Below are 14,132 nucleotides of genomic sequence, written 5' to 3'. Positions count from 1 at the left end.
ACGTTAAGTGAGGACTTACTGTACTCTAATATGGCTTATAAATAAAGAAAATCTAACATCAAATAAGAAAAATTAAGAGCCTGGGTGCGGATGTATGTGGAGGCAGTGGACTGTAACTGTGGCCACATTCCCTCCTGAAGTGACTCCATGGTATGCACACAACACAGAGCGGCACCCACACGTCTATGAGTCAGCTGGTTGACTGAAGTCTGTCGCATTGCCCAGAGGCTGGTTTGAGTGTGAAATGAGCTTTTTTTTTTACATAAAATGTGTGCTACTGTATTTTATGATATGCTATGTATCAACTAAAATTGTTTATCACAGGAATAAGTATGGCAGCTCATCCCCATTGTGCACAGTATTCAAACTTACAATACAAGCTAATTTGGGATAAATTTTCATTTTTAGCATTATTTAATTTTGGTGCCAGTTAGTTGTATCTACCAGTTGCTTGGATACCAGATAAATGGAATTCTACTGTACGTATCCTCGTAAAAGTGCACACAGGAATACAATTAAAAGCCACAGCAGACTGTATACTAGAATGCTACACACACACAGATACTGTACTGTACTTGAGCATACACAGAATAAAGATGTACCGTAAACACCCGATATAATGGACACTGTCTATAAAGGACCTCGGCTTTAACGGACCAGCCTAACCCCACCAATCATGATGAATGAAGTAAAGTAATTCATCTCTGACATGGACACAATGTTGTTAACCGGACCAATAAAAATTGTTACACAAGTTGTCTGGTCTTCATGCAGGTTCTCACTTAGCTTATTCTCTGGTGCTTTATTTCTAACATTGACCACGTGTGTGTGTCTTGGCTCCTCTATCTTGGAAGGATGTCTATCATGTTTTAGACAATCTGTGATGGACATTCCTGTAGAGGAGAAAATATATATGTTAAATTTATTATTATTAATCAACGATACTACATAAATGTCACAGCTCAAGGTTGAAGAAGCCACAAGTCCAGAAAACTGTGTGGTGTAACTTCTTCGGAGTGAGAGTTGTGAACTCTTGGAACAATCTGCCAGAAAGTGTTGTGACGATACTGAGTGTGAGCTGTTTAAAGACCAGACTTGACCAACACTGAAGCAGGTTCAGATACATTCAGGAGCCAGTACCTGCCCAGTACTTACCAACAGTGTGTAACAGAGACGTGACCGATCGCCCAAGCGGCTAACGAGCAGATTAGTGGTGAAGAGGGTAAAGGTAATGTACTAGCTCCTGAATGTATCTGAACATGCTCCAGTGTTGGTCAAGTCTGGTCTTGAAACAGCTCACACTTGGTGCCGTCACAACACTCTCTGGCAGATTGTTCCAAGAGTTCACAACTCTCACTCCAAAAAAGTTACACCTCACAGTTTTCTGGACTTGTGGCTTCTTCATCCTTGAGCGGCAACCCCTTGTGGGGCAAGCGTCCACCAGCTCCAGGTAAGGGCACTTGACTGAGTAGTGCCCCTTGAGATGCTTGTACACCTCAATCAGATCTCCCCTTGCCCGTCTACAGTACAAGAATAAGTTAGACAATTGCAGGCGTTCTAATCTCTCAGAGTAGCTGAGGTGCCAAAGTGCTAGCACCAGTCTGGTGGCCCTCCTTTGGACATTTTCAATCAACTGACAGCCCCTAGCATATCTCGGGGACCAGACAGGGAAACAGCTCGCTCTTGAAGATCATGATTAGGGACGGACTGTCTAGATATCTGAACGACCTTCTTATCAGACCCAATAATTTATTTGCCTGATTTACCTTCTTCTCGCAATGGCCCGAGAACTTCAGCTCATTGTCAACATACACACCTAGGTCCTTATCACATTCAGTCTCAAATAATGCAGTTTCTTCATCCCGTTGGGACATATGATACGCCTCCTTACCATTGGTACGCCCCAGGTGCATCCTCTTACACTTCGTGACATCGAATCTCAGCAGCCATTTCTTTGACCATTCTTGGAGCTCACAGAGGTCCTTCTGCAGCTCTTCACAGTCTGATTGGTTCTTGATTTCCTTAAATAACCTGGCATCATCCGCAAACATTTGTATGGAGGAGTGTACAATGTCAGGCATGTCATTTATGAAACAAACAAACAACAGCGGACCCAATACACTGCCCTGTGGTACCCTGTTTGTCACGGGTACACATGATGATTTCATGCCATTAATCACCACACACTGCTTGTGGTCATGTAGAAAGTCTCCGATCCACACTAGGACACTTCCCTGAATCCCGTACCCTTCCAGTTTAATTTTCAGCCTTTCATGGGGTACAATGTCAAAAACCTTGGCAAAATCTAGGTATATATTGTCAATATTACCACCCTGTTCCAGAATATGGGTCCAGATATCCAGTACCTTGAGTAATTGTGTTAAGCAAGAGCACCCCGGCATAAAACCGTGTTGGCAATCCTTTACAAGGTTGTTTCGTAGTAGATGTTCCATCATGGCATCTCTTATAATGCTCTCAAGTACTTGACCTCGCATGCAACCAGCCTCTAGAACTCCTTTTCAGCCCTTCTGCACTCTGACTTTGTTTGGTTCCTGGATCTGGCATACACCACTAAACCAACTTTTAACCTTTGATATGACACAGTAAATTTATACCCCAATAATTACTACAAGAAGACGATGATATGGTTGTTCATACTCACATTGTTCCTCTCCAACAGGACAGTGTAGGCATTAGATGTTTGTGCAATATATGAGTACTTTAGGATGCAGCCAGAGTTGACCATCACGCAGGTTGTCATGGATGGCTCTGTAAACACACACACAAAATAATTAAAACAAATATTTTCAACAGGAAATTAGTACAGTGAAACCTTCATATAACGGACTTTTTTCTCCATTTAATCATTTAAGACGGTATGGTTACATATACGTATATAACAAACCCTTGATATAACGGACTCGTTTATATACAGTAGTTAAACAGAGCTGTCACTGTGACTAAAAAAGAAGTATATTGTAATAAAATATAAAAAATGGGTAAGAATTATTAGTTAGTTATGAGGTAAGAAGTATTAGTTAGTTATACTTTTTCTTTTATCCTCTTCACCACTGATCGGCTCGTTAGCCGTTTGGGCGATCGGTCACGTCTCTGTTACCTTTCGTTTTCTTTTGTTATGAGGTAAGAAGTATTAGTTATGAGGTTGGAAGTATTAGGGTTGCCATATCTGAACATTAAAAAAAGAGGACGTTCCCGAAGACATCCTGCGCCCCCCCCGGCACACACTTTGGTGCTATGTAACCTTGAAGCAGCTGTGACAATTAATTTTGCATAACATTAATATATATACAGTCAGGGCCCTCCCTAGGAGGGTGCGGGGCCCGGGGCAACTCAGCTACTGCAGGGCCCCAGAAAATATATAGGCCTACAGTATATGGAGTCAGTTATGCGGTCAGAGGAACCCATCCCCACCAACCCCCATGGGACTGTCGCTGTGGATGGTAAGGTCACGGTTGCGATGGTGGCGTAAGCCGTCAGGTCAGATTAACCAGTCAACAGGTAATGTGTCCAAGGTCACTGGGTCTAGTGCTGGGCCCCGGGCGGTCGGCCCTGTTCGCCCCCCCCCACCCTAAAAGACGGGCCTGTATACAGTGCTGTATATCTATATATATGTATACTAGTATCGGTGTACTGTATTGCATTGTGTTTTTAATGTAGGCTAATATACAACATACATGGTATAGAAATCTTAAAAATAATAAAAAAAATTACCTTTGCTTAAGGCTGAATATCTTCATTCCCTTAGCTGCAGTCTTCTTCCCCCACTGTGTGTGTGACTTGGTGTGCCCATGCATACTTTTCTGTAGATCGGATCTTTTTCAGTATTGGCTGATTGCTCTTTAGAAAGGTATGGAAGTCACTGCAAGATGTTTCTCGGAAGTTGTACTGTACAGTCAGAATGCCTTTCATTGTTTCAACACTCAATTTGTTCCTTTCCTTTGTCCATTGACTTTGCATCAGTGAAAAAACTTTCTACATTTGCATTGTGAGAGGATATAGCAAAGAAGAATCGTTCAATTCTGAGTGGCATTCAATGTTCTTTGATTTTTCAAAGTATCTGGTCCACTTTTTATGTGTTGGCAGATTACTAAATTCTTCATCAGTCTTGTAATTTTCCACAAACTGCTTCAGGTTACTAACTTGGTCAAACTCTGTCACTACAGGTTAAAGACTGGCCAACCACCGATCACCGTCACAGTTGCCAACACACGTAAATAATATAACAAAAGTTGCTAGATTATGGTTGAAAATTGCTAAAATGCCTTAAATGCAGTATAAGCTAGGCAGGTTCAGGCGCTCCAATCTCTCAGGGTAGCTGAGGTGCCGAAGTGCAGGCACCAGTCTGGTGGCCCTCCTTTGAACATTTTCAACCAACTGACAGTCCCTAGCATATCTCGGGGACCAGATGGGGTGACAGTACTCCAGATGGGGAAGCACTTCACTCCTGAAGATCGTCACGAGGGACGGACCGTCTAGATATCTGAACGACCTTCTTATAAGACCCAATAATTTATTTGCCTGATTTACCTTCTTCTCACAATGGCCCGAGAACTTCAGCTCATTGTCAACATACACACCTAGGTCCTTCTCACACACAGTCTCAACTAGTGCATTTTCTTCATCCCGTTGGGACATATGATACGCCTCCTTACCGTTGGTACGCCCCAGGTGCATCCTCTTACACTTCGTGACATTGAATCTCAGCAGCCATTTCTTCGGCCATTCCTGGAGGCCACAGAGGTCCTTCTGCAGCTCTTCACAGTCTGCTTGGTTCTTAATTTCCCGAAATAACTTGCCATCATCGGCAAACATTTGTATGGAGGAGTGTACAACGTCAGGCATGTCATTTATGAAACAAACAAACAACAGCGGGCCCAATACACTGCCCTGTGGTACCCCACTTGTTTCAGATACAGATGACGATTTCGTGCCATTAATCACCACACACTGCTTGCGGTCATGTAGAAAGTCTTCTACCCACGCTAGGACATTTCCCCGAATTCCGTACCCTTCCAGTTTGATCTTCAGCCTTTCGTGGGTTACACTGTCGAAAGCCTTGGCAAAATCTAGGTAAATATTGTCGATATTACCACCCCGTTCAAGAATATGGGTCCAAATATCCAATACCTTGAGCAATTGTGTTAAGCAAGATCGCCCCGGCATAAAACCGTGTTGGCAATCTTTTACAAGGTTGTTTCGTAGTAGATGTTCCATCGCGGCATCTCTGATAATACTCTCAAGTACTTTACATAATATGCTGGTCAGGCTCACAGGTCTATAGTTGTTCGTGGAGTGACTATCACCCTTCTTGAAGATAGGACTCACATAAGCCACTTTCCATTCACTGGGGACCATTTGTTCATCCAGGCATTTACAAAACAGGATCTTCAGGGGCTCTGCAAGCTCGTTGCATGACTCTCTTAGCACTCTAGGATGCACCATGTCAGGTCCGGGACTCTTATGGACCTTTAGTTATGAGGTGAGAAGTATTAGTTATGAGGTAAGAAGTATTAGTTATGAGGTGAGAAGTATGAGTTATGAGGTAAGAAGTACGAGTTATGAGGTGAGAAGTATTAGTTATGAGGTGAGAAGTATGAGTTATGAGGTAAGAAGTATTAGTTATGAGGTATTATCATCATATATTACTAAGACACATTAATCTGACTTCCAGTACAGTATTTAGTTACATTACTTACATGATGGCTTTGTTAGCTATCTTTGTTTGAGTCAACTTATTCCTTACCATTTTTTTGTATACCTGCATTGCCAATACAGGGGTATACATTGTTTGTATAGCCGCAATGTCTATGTATATTCTATACCTGGAATGTTCATACAGTATACATTACAGTCAGTACCTCCTTCTTTCCTCATACAGCCAAACTGTGGAATGTTCTGCCTTCTTCTGTTTCCATACTCATACAATCTGTCTCACTTTTAAAAGCTGGTTTTCCGGCACCTTCGTAGTGTAGATTAATATAACCTTTTCTTTTCTTTTCTTTTATCCTCTTCACCACTGATTGGCTCGTTAGCCGCTTGGGCGAACGGTCAGGTCTCTGAGCAGTTTTCCTTTTCATATATCCTCTTCACCTTTTCCTTTTCTATTTTTAATTTCTCAGTAATCTTATCCCCCTTCCCTCCCCAGGCCCTGTTGTGGGTCAATGACCTGTGCCTGGATGGGCTATTCCCTAAAAAAAAAAAGCCCACAAAAAACTTTCAGTTTTTAGAGCTGGTTAAAGGGTTGTCAACCTATATATATATATATATATATATATATATATATATATATATATATATATATATATATATATATATATATATATATATATATACAGTATACTGTATATTGTTTGTACACCTGCACTCTCTATGTATATATTGTTTGAACTACAGTATACCTACACTGCCTATGTATATTGTACACCAGTACTGCCTATATATGTACTGTACTAAATCAATGTATACTTACATGGTGACAATTTCACTGAATGAATATCTATCTACTGAATGTATGTAAATGATAACTGCGTGAGTGATTCTCACCCAGATTATTGACAGCGGTGACAGTAATCTGACACTGATCACAGGTAGGGCTGCCCCTCATGCCCGCCTTACACAGAACACACGGCTTCAGCTTCTCACAGACTCCAGCAGCGTACACTGTGTCCTCACAGTACATGCCCTTGTATCTGTCCCAAAAAAAGAAAGAAATTAATTTAAATGCTGGGTAGGAAATTTACATAATTTGTCAATTGATTTCATGTTATCAAATTCCTTAATGTTTCTCAATTTGCTTGGGGTAGTAAAGAGTATATAGTACTGTAATAGTAAATGGCTGAGAGCATACTATTAGTACACAGTAAATGGCTGAGAGAGTAAAATATTACAGTACTCAGTAAATGGCCGAGTACAAAAGAATAACTTACCCATCTTCACAGTGGCACCTTCCACATTCACATGTTCCTTTATTTGAGCAAATGTTTTTATCTCCAGGATTAATACAGATCTGAGTTTGAGTGGGACAGTTGCAAGCTTCTCCAATGTAGCCAGAACGGCACATACATCCCCCACACCTACACTGGCCACGACTTGGTCCACCACAAGACATTCCGTCATACCTGAACCAGAAGAATGATAATAATGACACAACTATAATGATTACATCTCACAAGATGGTACACCGCTGCTCACCGGCACTTCAGCTTGGTAATATTACTCAGCATTTGTGGCAAGTGATTTTATCTGGATTTCAATTATAATTATTGGTGCTAAAGAAAGTGATATTGCAACTTCCATTTTCTTTGAGCTGATTTAATCAAATCTAGATCTGCCACAGGTACTGTACCGCACCGTACTGTACACTCCGAAAAATTATTTGACGTGTACAATACAGACATTCATCTTACAAGGCACACAACTAGGTCACTGTAAAAGGAATGCGTCTATAGTATTCTAAACAGTTAAAAGTTAAGGTAGGGTACACTTTACATTCAAACACTTTGGAAGTAGAGTACTGTACTGTACTGTGATAAACAACGGGACACACTAACACTTTACACACAAATATTGAAATAACTCATAACCAAAAGTGGCATCTTTATACAGTACAGTACTATCTTAATTTAAGGTTAACCATTTGTTGTGTTACAGAGAGAAGTAATTTATCAAGATTTAGCTCTACAACGGTCCTTTTTTTTATAAATTATAAAAAGTTTTCTCAAAAGTTACAAAGCAACTCACAGTTGACAGGTGTGATCATTACACTGGCATTTACTGCCATAGTGCTCTGGTTCACACTGACAATGACCACATGAACACTCTCCATGTCCACTGCAGATCTGACCATCAGCAGCTTGGCAGCTCTCCACCCCAGTAGGACAGAGGGAATGATCCTCAGTAACTCCCATAGTATCACTGTGTCCTCTCTGCACTGACCCACGGTGGTTGTGGCCTCGACCCTGAACAGTGAAGAAATCAATACCTGATTCTTTTGCAAAATATATTACAGTACCACACTTTTACTTTCTTGCCTCTGAATTAACCCTTAAACAGGTGGGGAAAGCGGTCAATATCTGTAGAAGTTTTATGTTCCTTACATATAGGGGCGAGGGTGAGGAGAGGATGTCTTAGCCACAGATTAAGGGTTAAGTGAGATGACATGCTGCTAGCTCATGACCATCTACATTATGAATTTATTTGGAAGAGCTCTTTGAAGAAGAAACAATTACAGTACTGTAATACTACACTCTTTCCTCAGATGAAACTTTCTGCTAAATTAAGTCACAATAGCTTTTAACATCTGATTCTTATAGTATACAGGTAGTCCCCAACTTACGACTGACTCAACTTACGTCAATCCGCACTTACGACCTGCTCTGACCGTACGACCGTCCGCACATACGACCGCCACAGTCGTGACCAAAATTTTTTTCAAATAACGCGTGCATTTTCTATACCGAAACGTTTCCATCCTGAGCGAGTGTGGCTGGCTTGGGTCACCGCGTGGTTACACTCACTCAGTACAACGCTTAGTTGGTGTTTGGCTATCATATCCTATACTGATCGTGCTGTGTACTTACGTTATTATCGTATTTAATTGACTTTATAATGACTGGAAAGCATACAAGTGAGAGTGCTGGTGGTGCTCCGAAGAAAAGGAGACAGGCAATTACTTTTAAGATGAAAATGAAGATAATAATGCAGTATGAGAATGGCAAAACTGTAGCAACAATCTCACGAGACCTAGGTTTCTCTCACTCGACCATATCCACTATTCTGAAGGACATGGAACGTATTCATGATGTAGTGAAAGGAACAACACCGATAAAGGGAACTATAATTTCGAAGAAAAGACAAGGTCCCATTCACGATATGGAAAAATTATTGGTGATATGGATAGAAGACCAGATACAGAAGCCTGTACCCTTAAGCCTTCTAACATTACAGGCTAAAGCAAGAAGCCTGTTCCAAAGCCTGAAGGAACAGGCAGGAGATGAATGTGAGCAAGCCTTTACAGGAAGTCATGGGTGGTTTGATTGATTTAAAAAATGCAACAGTGTACACAATGTTAAGGTGAGTGGAGAGGCAGCTAGTGCTGATGTTGGTGCTGCCGAAGCTTTTAAGGAGGAGTTAGATGATGTGATTGTGGAAGGGAATTATTTGCCTGAGCAAATATTCAATGTGGATGAGACTGGATTATTGTGGGAGCGCATGCCTGAGTGGACATACATCCACAAAGAGGCGAAAACAATGCCAGGATTCAAGGCATTCAAGGACAGAATTACACTTCTGTTGGGGGGGAATGTTGCTGGTTTCAAGCTAAAGCCTTCATGATCTATCATTCAGAGAACTCCAGGGCTTTTAAACATGTCAGCAAGCACACACTGCCAGTGTTTTATCACAGTAACAAGAAAGCCTGGATGACCATTGTACTGTTTGAGGATTGGTTCATGACTTGTTTCATTCCTAGAGCCAAGGAGTATTATCTGCAACAACGGATTCCATTCAAGATTTTACTGATTTTGGATAATGCTCCGGGACACCTACCACACCTGGACGACATGCACCTGATGTTAAGGTAGTGTACATTCCACCTAACACTACCTCTGTCATCCAACCCATGGATCAAGGTGCTATTGCTGCATTTAAAGCGTATTATTTACGTACAACCTTCGCTCAGGCTGTTGCTGCTACTGAAGGTGAGAAAATACTCAGAGTTTTGGAAGGACTACAACATTTTGAAATGTATAAAGAACATTGCTGCAGCATGGGATGAGGCTACAGGACAGTGCATGAATGGAATATGGAAGAAGGTCCTGAAAAGATATGTGAACAGTTTCAGAGGATTTACTGAAGATGAAGTAATTTCTGAGATTAGTAACAAGATAGTGGAGTTGGGTAAACAGCTTGAGTTAGAAATTGATAATGAAGATGTTGAGCAGTTGGTTGAAAGTGCAGCAGAAGAGCTAAGTAACGAGGATCTTATTGAACTGGAAGCACAGAAAATTGCAGAGGAAGAAGAGAGTTAAAATGTAAAAGAAGAACCTGCACCCCCCAAAAAATTTTCAGTGAAATAAATGAGCTGATCATTTGGTGAAGAGAATAAAAGAAAAAGAAAAGTAACAGAGACGTGACCGATCGCCCAAGCAGCTAACGAGCCGATCAGTGGTGAAGAGGATAAAAGAAAAAAAATAAAGTATAGAAAACAATATTAACTTAGGAAATATAAGCAAAGAAATATAAGATAGATACATATAGACAAAAAGACTTGGAAAATGATATTATGAATATGTACAGCTCCTCCCCGACTTATGACCTACTCGACTTACGACCACCCGCACTTACGACCTGCCTCAGTTGTACCAAAATTTTGTCAAATTACGTATTTTCGAGACCCAACGTCAGTACACAGACAAAATTTTTGTTTGTAATTCACTTTAAAATGGTTGGCAAGCTTAAATGTGAGAGTTTTGTGGTGCTGAAAAGAAAAAGAGACATCCATTTTAGATTTTCTGTATTATTTAAGCATTTTCAACTTACGACCAATTCGACTTACGACCTGGATTTGGGTCCCTAACCCCATCGTAAGTCAGGGAGGAGCTGTACACAAGAAAAGATAACTAGAAAAATCTCTCTTAAACAGCTATAGATAAAAGAAATAAGAATAATAAGAATAGAATGAAAAATGAAACAGGCATCAACCCCCCTACACTCTTGTACAGTACTGTAATAACACTGGACAATAAAAGTCATAAAGTAATGAAGAAGAAATCAACTAATCAAAATTACTAGTGAGCTCATAAGTGGTGAAATGATAAATAGATAAATAAATAAATAAAAACCCTTGATCCCTGTCATCTACAATATACACTCTTAGGTTGACAGTACTAACTTGTTGTCTGGTAAAAGCCCGAAACTCTCTCCACAGTGAAGACAGGTTGGCTCTCAACCACACCAAGTCCACTACTTGGTCAGGCTCCTCATCTCCAGGTTCTTGTCCAACTCTCTGAACACTCTGCTTCTGTCTCCTCCGGTCCTCCCTGTTCACATACTTTGGATCATAAGAGCAAAACCCAAACTTGCTTCTATGTTATTTCACTAAAGGTAGTAAAGCTAGGTATTAGGCCCATTGTTGTTTGTTTCATAAATGACATGCCAGAAGCTATACAGTCCTCCATGCTAATGTTTGTGAATTAAGAACCAAGCGAACTGTGAAGAGCTGCAGAAGGATCTCTGTGAGCTCCAAGAATAGTCAAAGAAATGGCTGCTGAGATTCAATGTCACGAAGTGTAAGAGGATGCACCTGGGGCGTACCAACGGTAAGGAGGCGTATCATATGTCCCACCGGGATGAAGAAACTGCACTATTTGAGACTGAATGTGAGAAGGACCTAGGTGTGTATGTTGACAATGAGCTGAAGTTCTCGGGCCATTGCGAGAAGAAGGTAAATCAGACAATATAAATTATTGGGTCTTAAAAGAAGGTCGTTCAGATATCTAGACGGTCCGTCCCTCGTAACGATCTTCAAGAGTGAAGTGCTTCCCCATCTGGAGTACTGTCACCCCGTCTGGTCCCCGAGATATGCTAGGGACTGTCGGTTGATTGAAAATGTTCAAAGGAGGGCCATTAGACCGGTGCGTGCACTATGGCACCTCAGATACCCTGAGAGATTAGAGCGCCTGTAACTGCCTAGCTTATACTCGACAGGCAAGGGCGACCTAATTGAAGTGTATAAACATCTCAAAGAGCACTACTCAGTCGAGTGTCCTTACTTGGAACTGGTGGACGCTCGCCCCACAAGGGGTCACAGCTCAAGGTTGAAGAAGCCGCAGGTCCAGAAAACTGTGAGGGCAAACTTTTTTGGAGTGAGAGTAGTGAACTGTAGGAACAATCTGCCAGAGAGTTTTGTGACGGCACCGAGCGTCAGCTGTTTCAAGACCAGACTTGACCAACACTGGAGCAGGTTCAGATACATTCAGGAGCCAGTACACGCCAAAAGTGATTAAAAGACGTGACCTATCGCCCAAGTGGCTAACGAACCGATCAGTATTGAAGAGGATAAAATTTAAAAAGTAAAAAGTAAAGTAAAGTACGTATCGTACATTATTGTTCCATATAAGTAATTAGTAATAATATTAATAATACACTCATAGCATCATCAATTACATTATACAAAACATAAGTACTTCTCTACACACACCTTCTCTGGATTCTCTCCTGTCTGCGTGCCTCCCTTTGTCTTCTCCGTTCTTCTCGTGTCAATGAACGCCCATCATCCACATCTTCTACACGATCTCTGATGCGTCCTCTCCCAGTTCTCCCAGTACCATGTTGCATGAGCCCTGTAGAGTCTTGATTGTGTTGACGTCCATATTGTCGTTCTAAAGGTGAAAGTAATAGCAAGAAGTTGACAGTGTCAACACATATAACAATACAGTACAGTATTGTATCAGTATACAGTACAGTACGGTACTTCAAAGTTTACTTCAACAATATGAGATGCTGAATAAAATTACTAGATCCATTCAATTCTTATTAATAAAACTGAGGGGAAGAGGATAACCCCTTCCTGGTATCCAAGACCCTCACTTAAGTGTTTATGTATCACAGGACAGGATGTATGTGTGGCTTCAAGGGTGGCCTGACACCTAGACTATATGTCTCTGTTATACAGTACTAATGATACAACACTGAGATTCACATATGATTAAACACTCACTATTGTACACAGCTCATAATTATGTTGGCAGGTTAACACTTAACTGGTACTGTACAATATAACAATGACCAGGAATAGGTCACAGCTGCTAAATCACACTCAGTAGACCAGTCAGAGATTCAACCCAGGAAGACATTCATTGCCTATACAGTAGTTGTTTTTTTACTTTTATCCTCTTCACCAAATGATCGGCTCGCTAGCCACCCGGGCGATCGGCCACGTCTCTGTTACGCACTGTTGGCAAGTACTGGACATGCACCGGCTCCTGAATGTACCTGAACCCGCTCCAGTGTTGGTCAAGTCTTGTCTTGAAGAGCTCACACTCGGTGCCGTCACAACACTCTCTGGTAGATTGTTCCAAGAGTTTACAACCCTCACTCCGAAAAAGTTTGCCCTCACAGTTCTCTGGACTTGCGGCTTCTTCAATCTTTAGCTGTGACCCCTTGTGGGGCGAGCCACAGCCAGCTCCAAGTAAGGACACTCGACTGAGTAATGCCCCCTGAGGTGCTTATACACCTCAACTAGGTCACCCCTTGCCCGTCTGTGGTATAAACTAGGCAAGTTCAGGCGCTCCAATCTCTCAGGGTAGCTGAGGTGCCGAAGTGCAGGCACCAGTCTGGTTGACCTCCTTTGAACATTTTCAACCAACTGACAGTCCCGAGCACATCTTGGGGACCAGACGGGGTGACAGTACTCCAGATGACGAAGCACTTCACTCTTGAAGATCTTTACGAGGGATGGACGGTCTAGATATCTGAACGGCCTTCTTATAAGACCCAATAATTTATTTGCCTGATTTACCTTCTTCTCGCAATGGCCCGAGAACTTCAGCTCATTGTCAACATACACACCTAGGTCCTTCTCACATTCAGTCTCAAATAGTGCAGTTTATTCATCCCGGTGGGACATATGATACGCATCCTTACCATTGGTACGCCCCAGGTGCATCCTCTTACACTTCGTGACATTGAATCTCAGCAGCCATTTCTTCGACCATTCTTGAAGCCCACAGAGGTCCTTCTGCAGTTCTTCACAGTCCGCTTGTTTCTTAATTTCCCGAAATAACTTGGCGTCATCGGCAAACATTTGTATTGAGGAGTTTACAACGTCAGGTATGTCGTTTATGAAACAAACAAACAACAACGGGCCCAATACTCTGTCCTGTGGTACCCCACTTGTGACAGGTACGGATGACGATTTCATGCCATTAATCACCACACACTGCTTCCGTACCCTTCCAGTTTGATTTTCAGCCTTTCATGGGGTATACAGCCGAAAGCCTTGGCAAAATCTAGGTAAATATTGTCGCTATTACCACTCCGTTCCAGAATATGGGTCCAAATATCCAATATATTGAGCAATTGTGTTAAGCAGGAGCGCCCCGGCATAAAAC

General features: G+C 41.7%; 1 protein-coding gene across 1 annotated transcript in view; it reads right to left on the bottom strand.

Moving 5' to 3' along the window:
- Nucleotides 1-238: 238 nt before the first annotated feature.
- Nucleotides 239-14,132, bottom strand: part of LOC121862257 (integrin beta pat-3-like) — a 40,341-nt gene continuing 26,447 nt past the window's right edge. Inside the window, exons 3-9 of the mRNA XM_042360361.1 lie at nt 12,221-12,401; nt 10,913-11,060; nt 7,762-7,979; nt 6,948-7,139; nt 6,565-6,710; nt 2,663-2,769; nt 239-893 (exon numbers count right to left, since the gene is read on the bottom strand). Coding sequence (XP_042216295.1) covers nt 870-893; nt 2,663-2,769; nt 6,565-6,710; nt 6,948-7,139; nt 7,762-7,979; nt 10,913-11,060; nt 12,221-12,401 — 1,016 coding nt within the window. The 3' untranslated portion in view covers nt 239-869. The remainder of the gene's footprint in view (nt 894-2,662; nt 2,770-6,564; nt 6,711-6,947; nt 7,140-7,761; nt 7,980-10,912; nt 11,061-12,220; nt 12,402-14,132) is intronic.

Source organism: Homarus americanus, unplaced genomic scaffold (assembly GCF_018991925.1).
Source record: "Homarus americanus isolate GMGI-L3 unplaced genomic scaffold, GMGI_Hamer_2.0 scaffold31037, whole genome shotgun sequence".
Classification (NCBI taxonomy): domain Eukaryota; kingdom Metazoa; phylum Arthropoda; class Malacostraca; order Decapoda; family Nephropidae; genus Homarus; species Homarus americanus.
The sequence above is the reverse complement of the archived record's forward strand: the minus strand, read 5'-3'. Positions and strand labels throughout refer to the sequence as shown.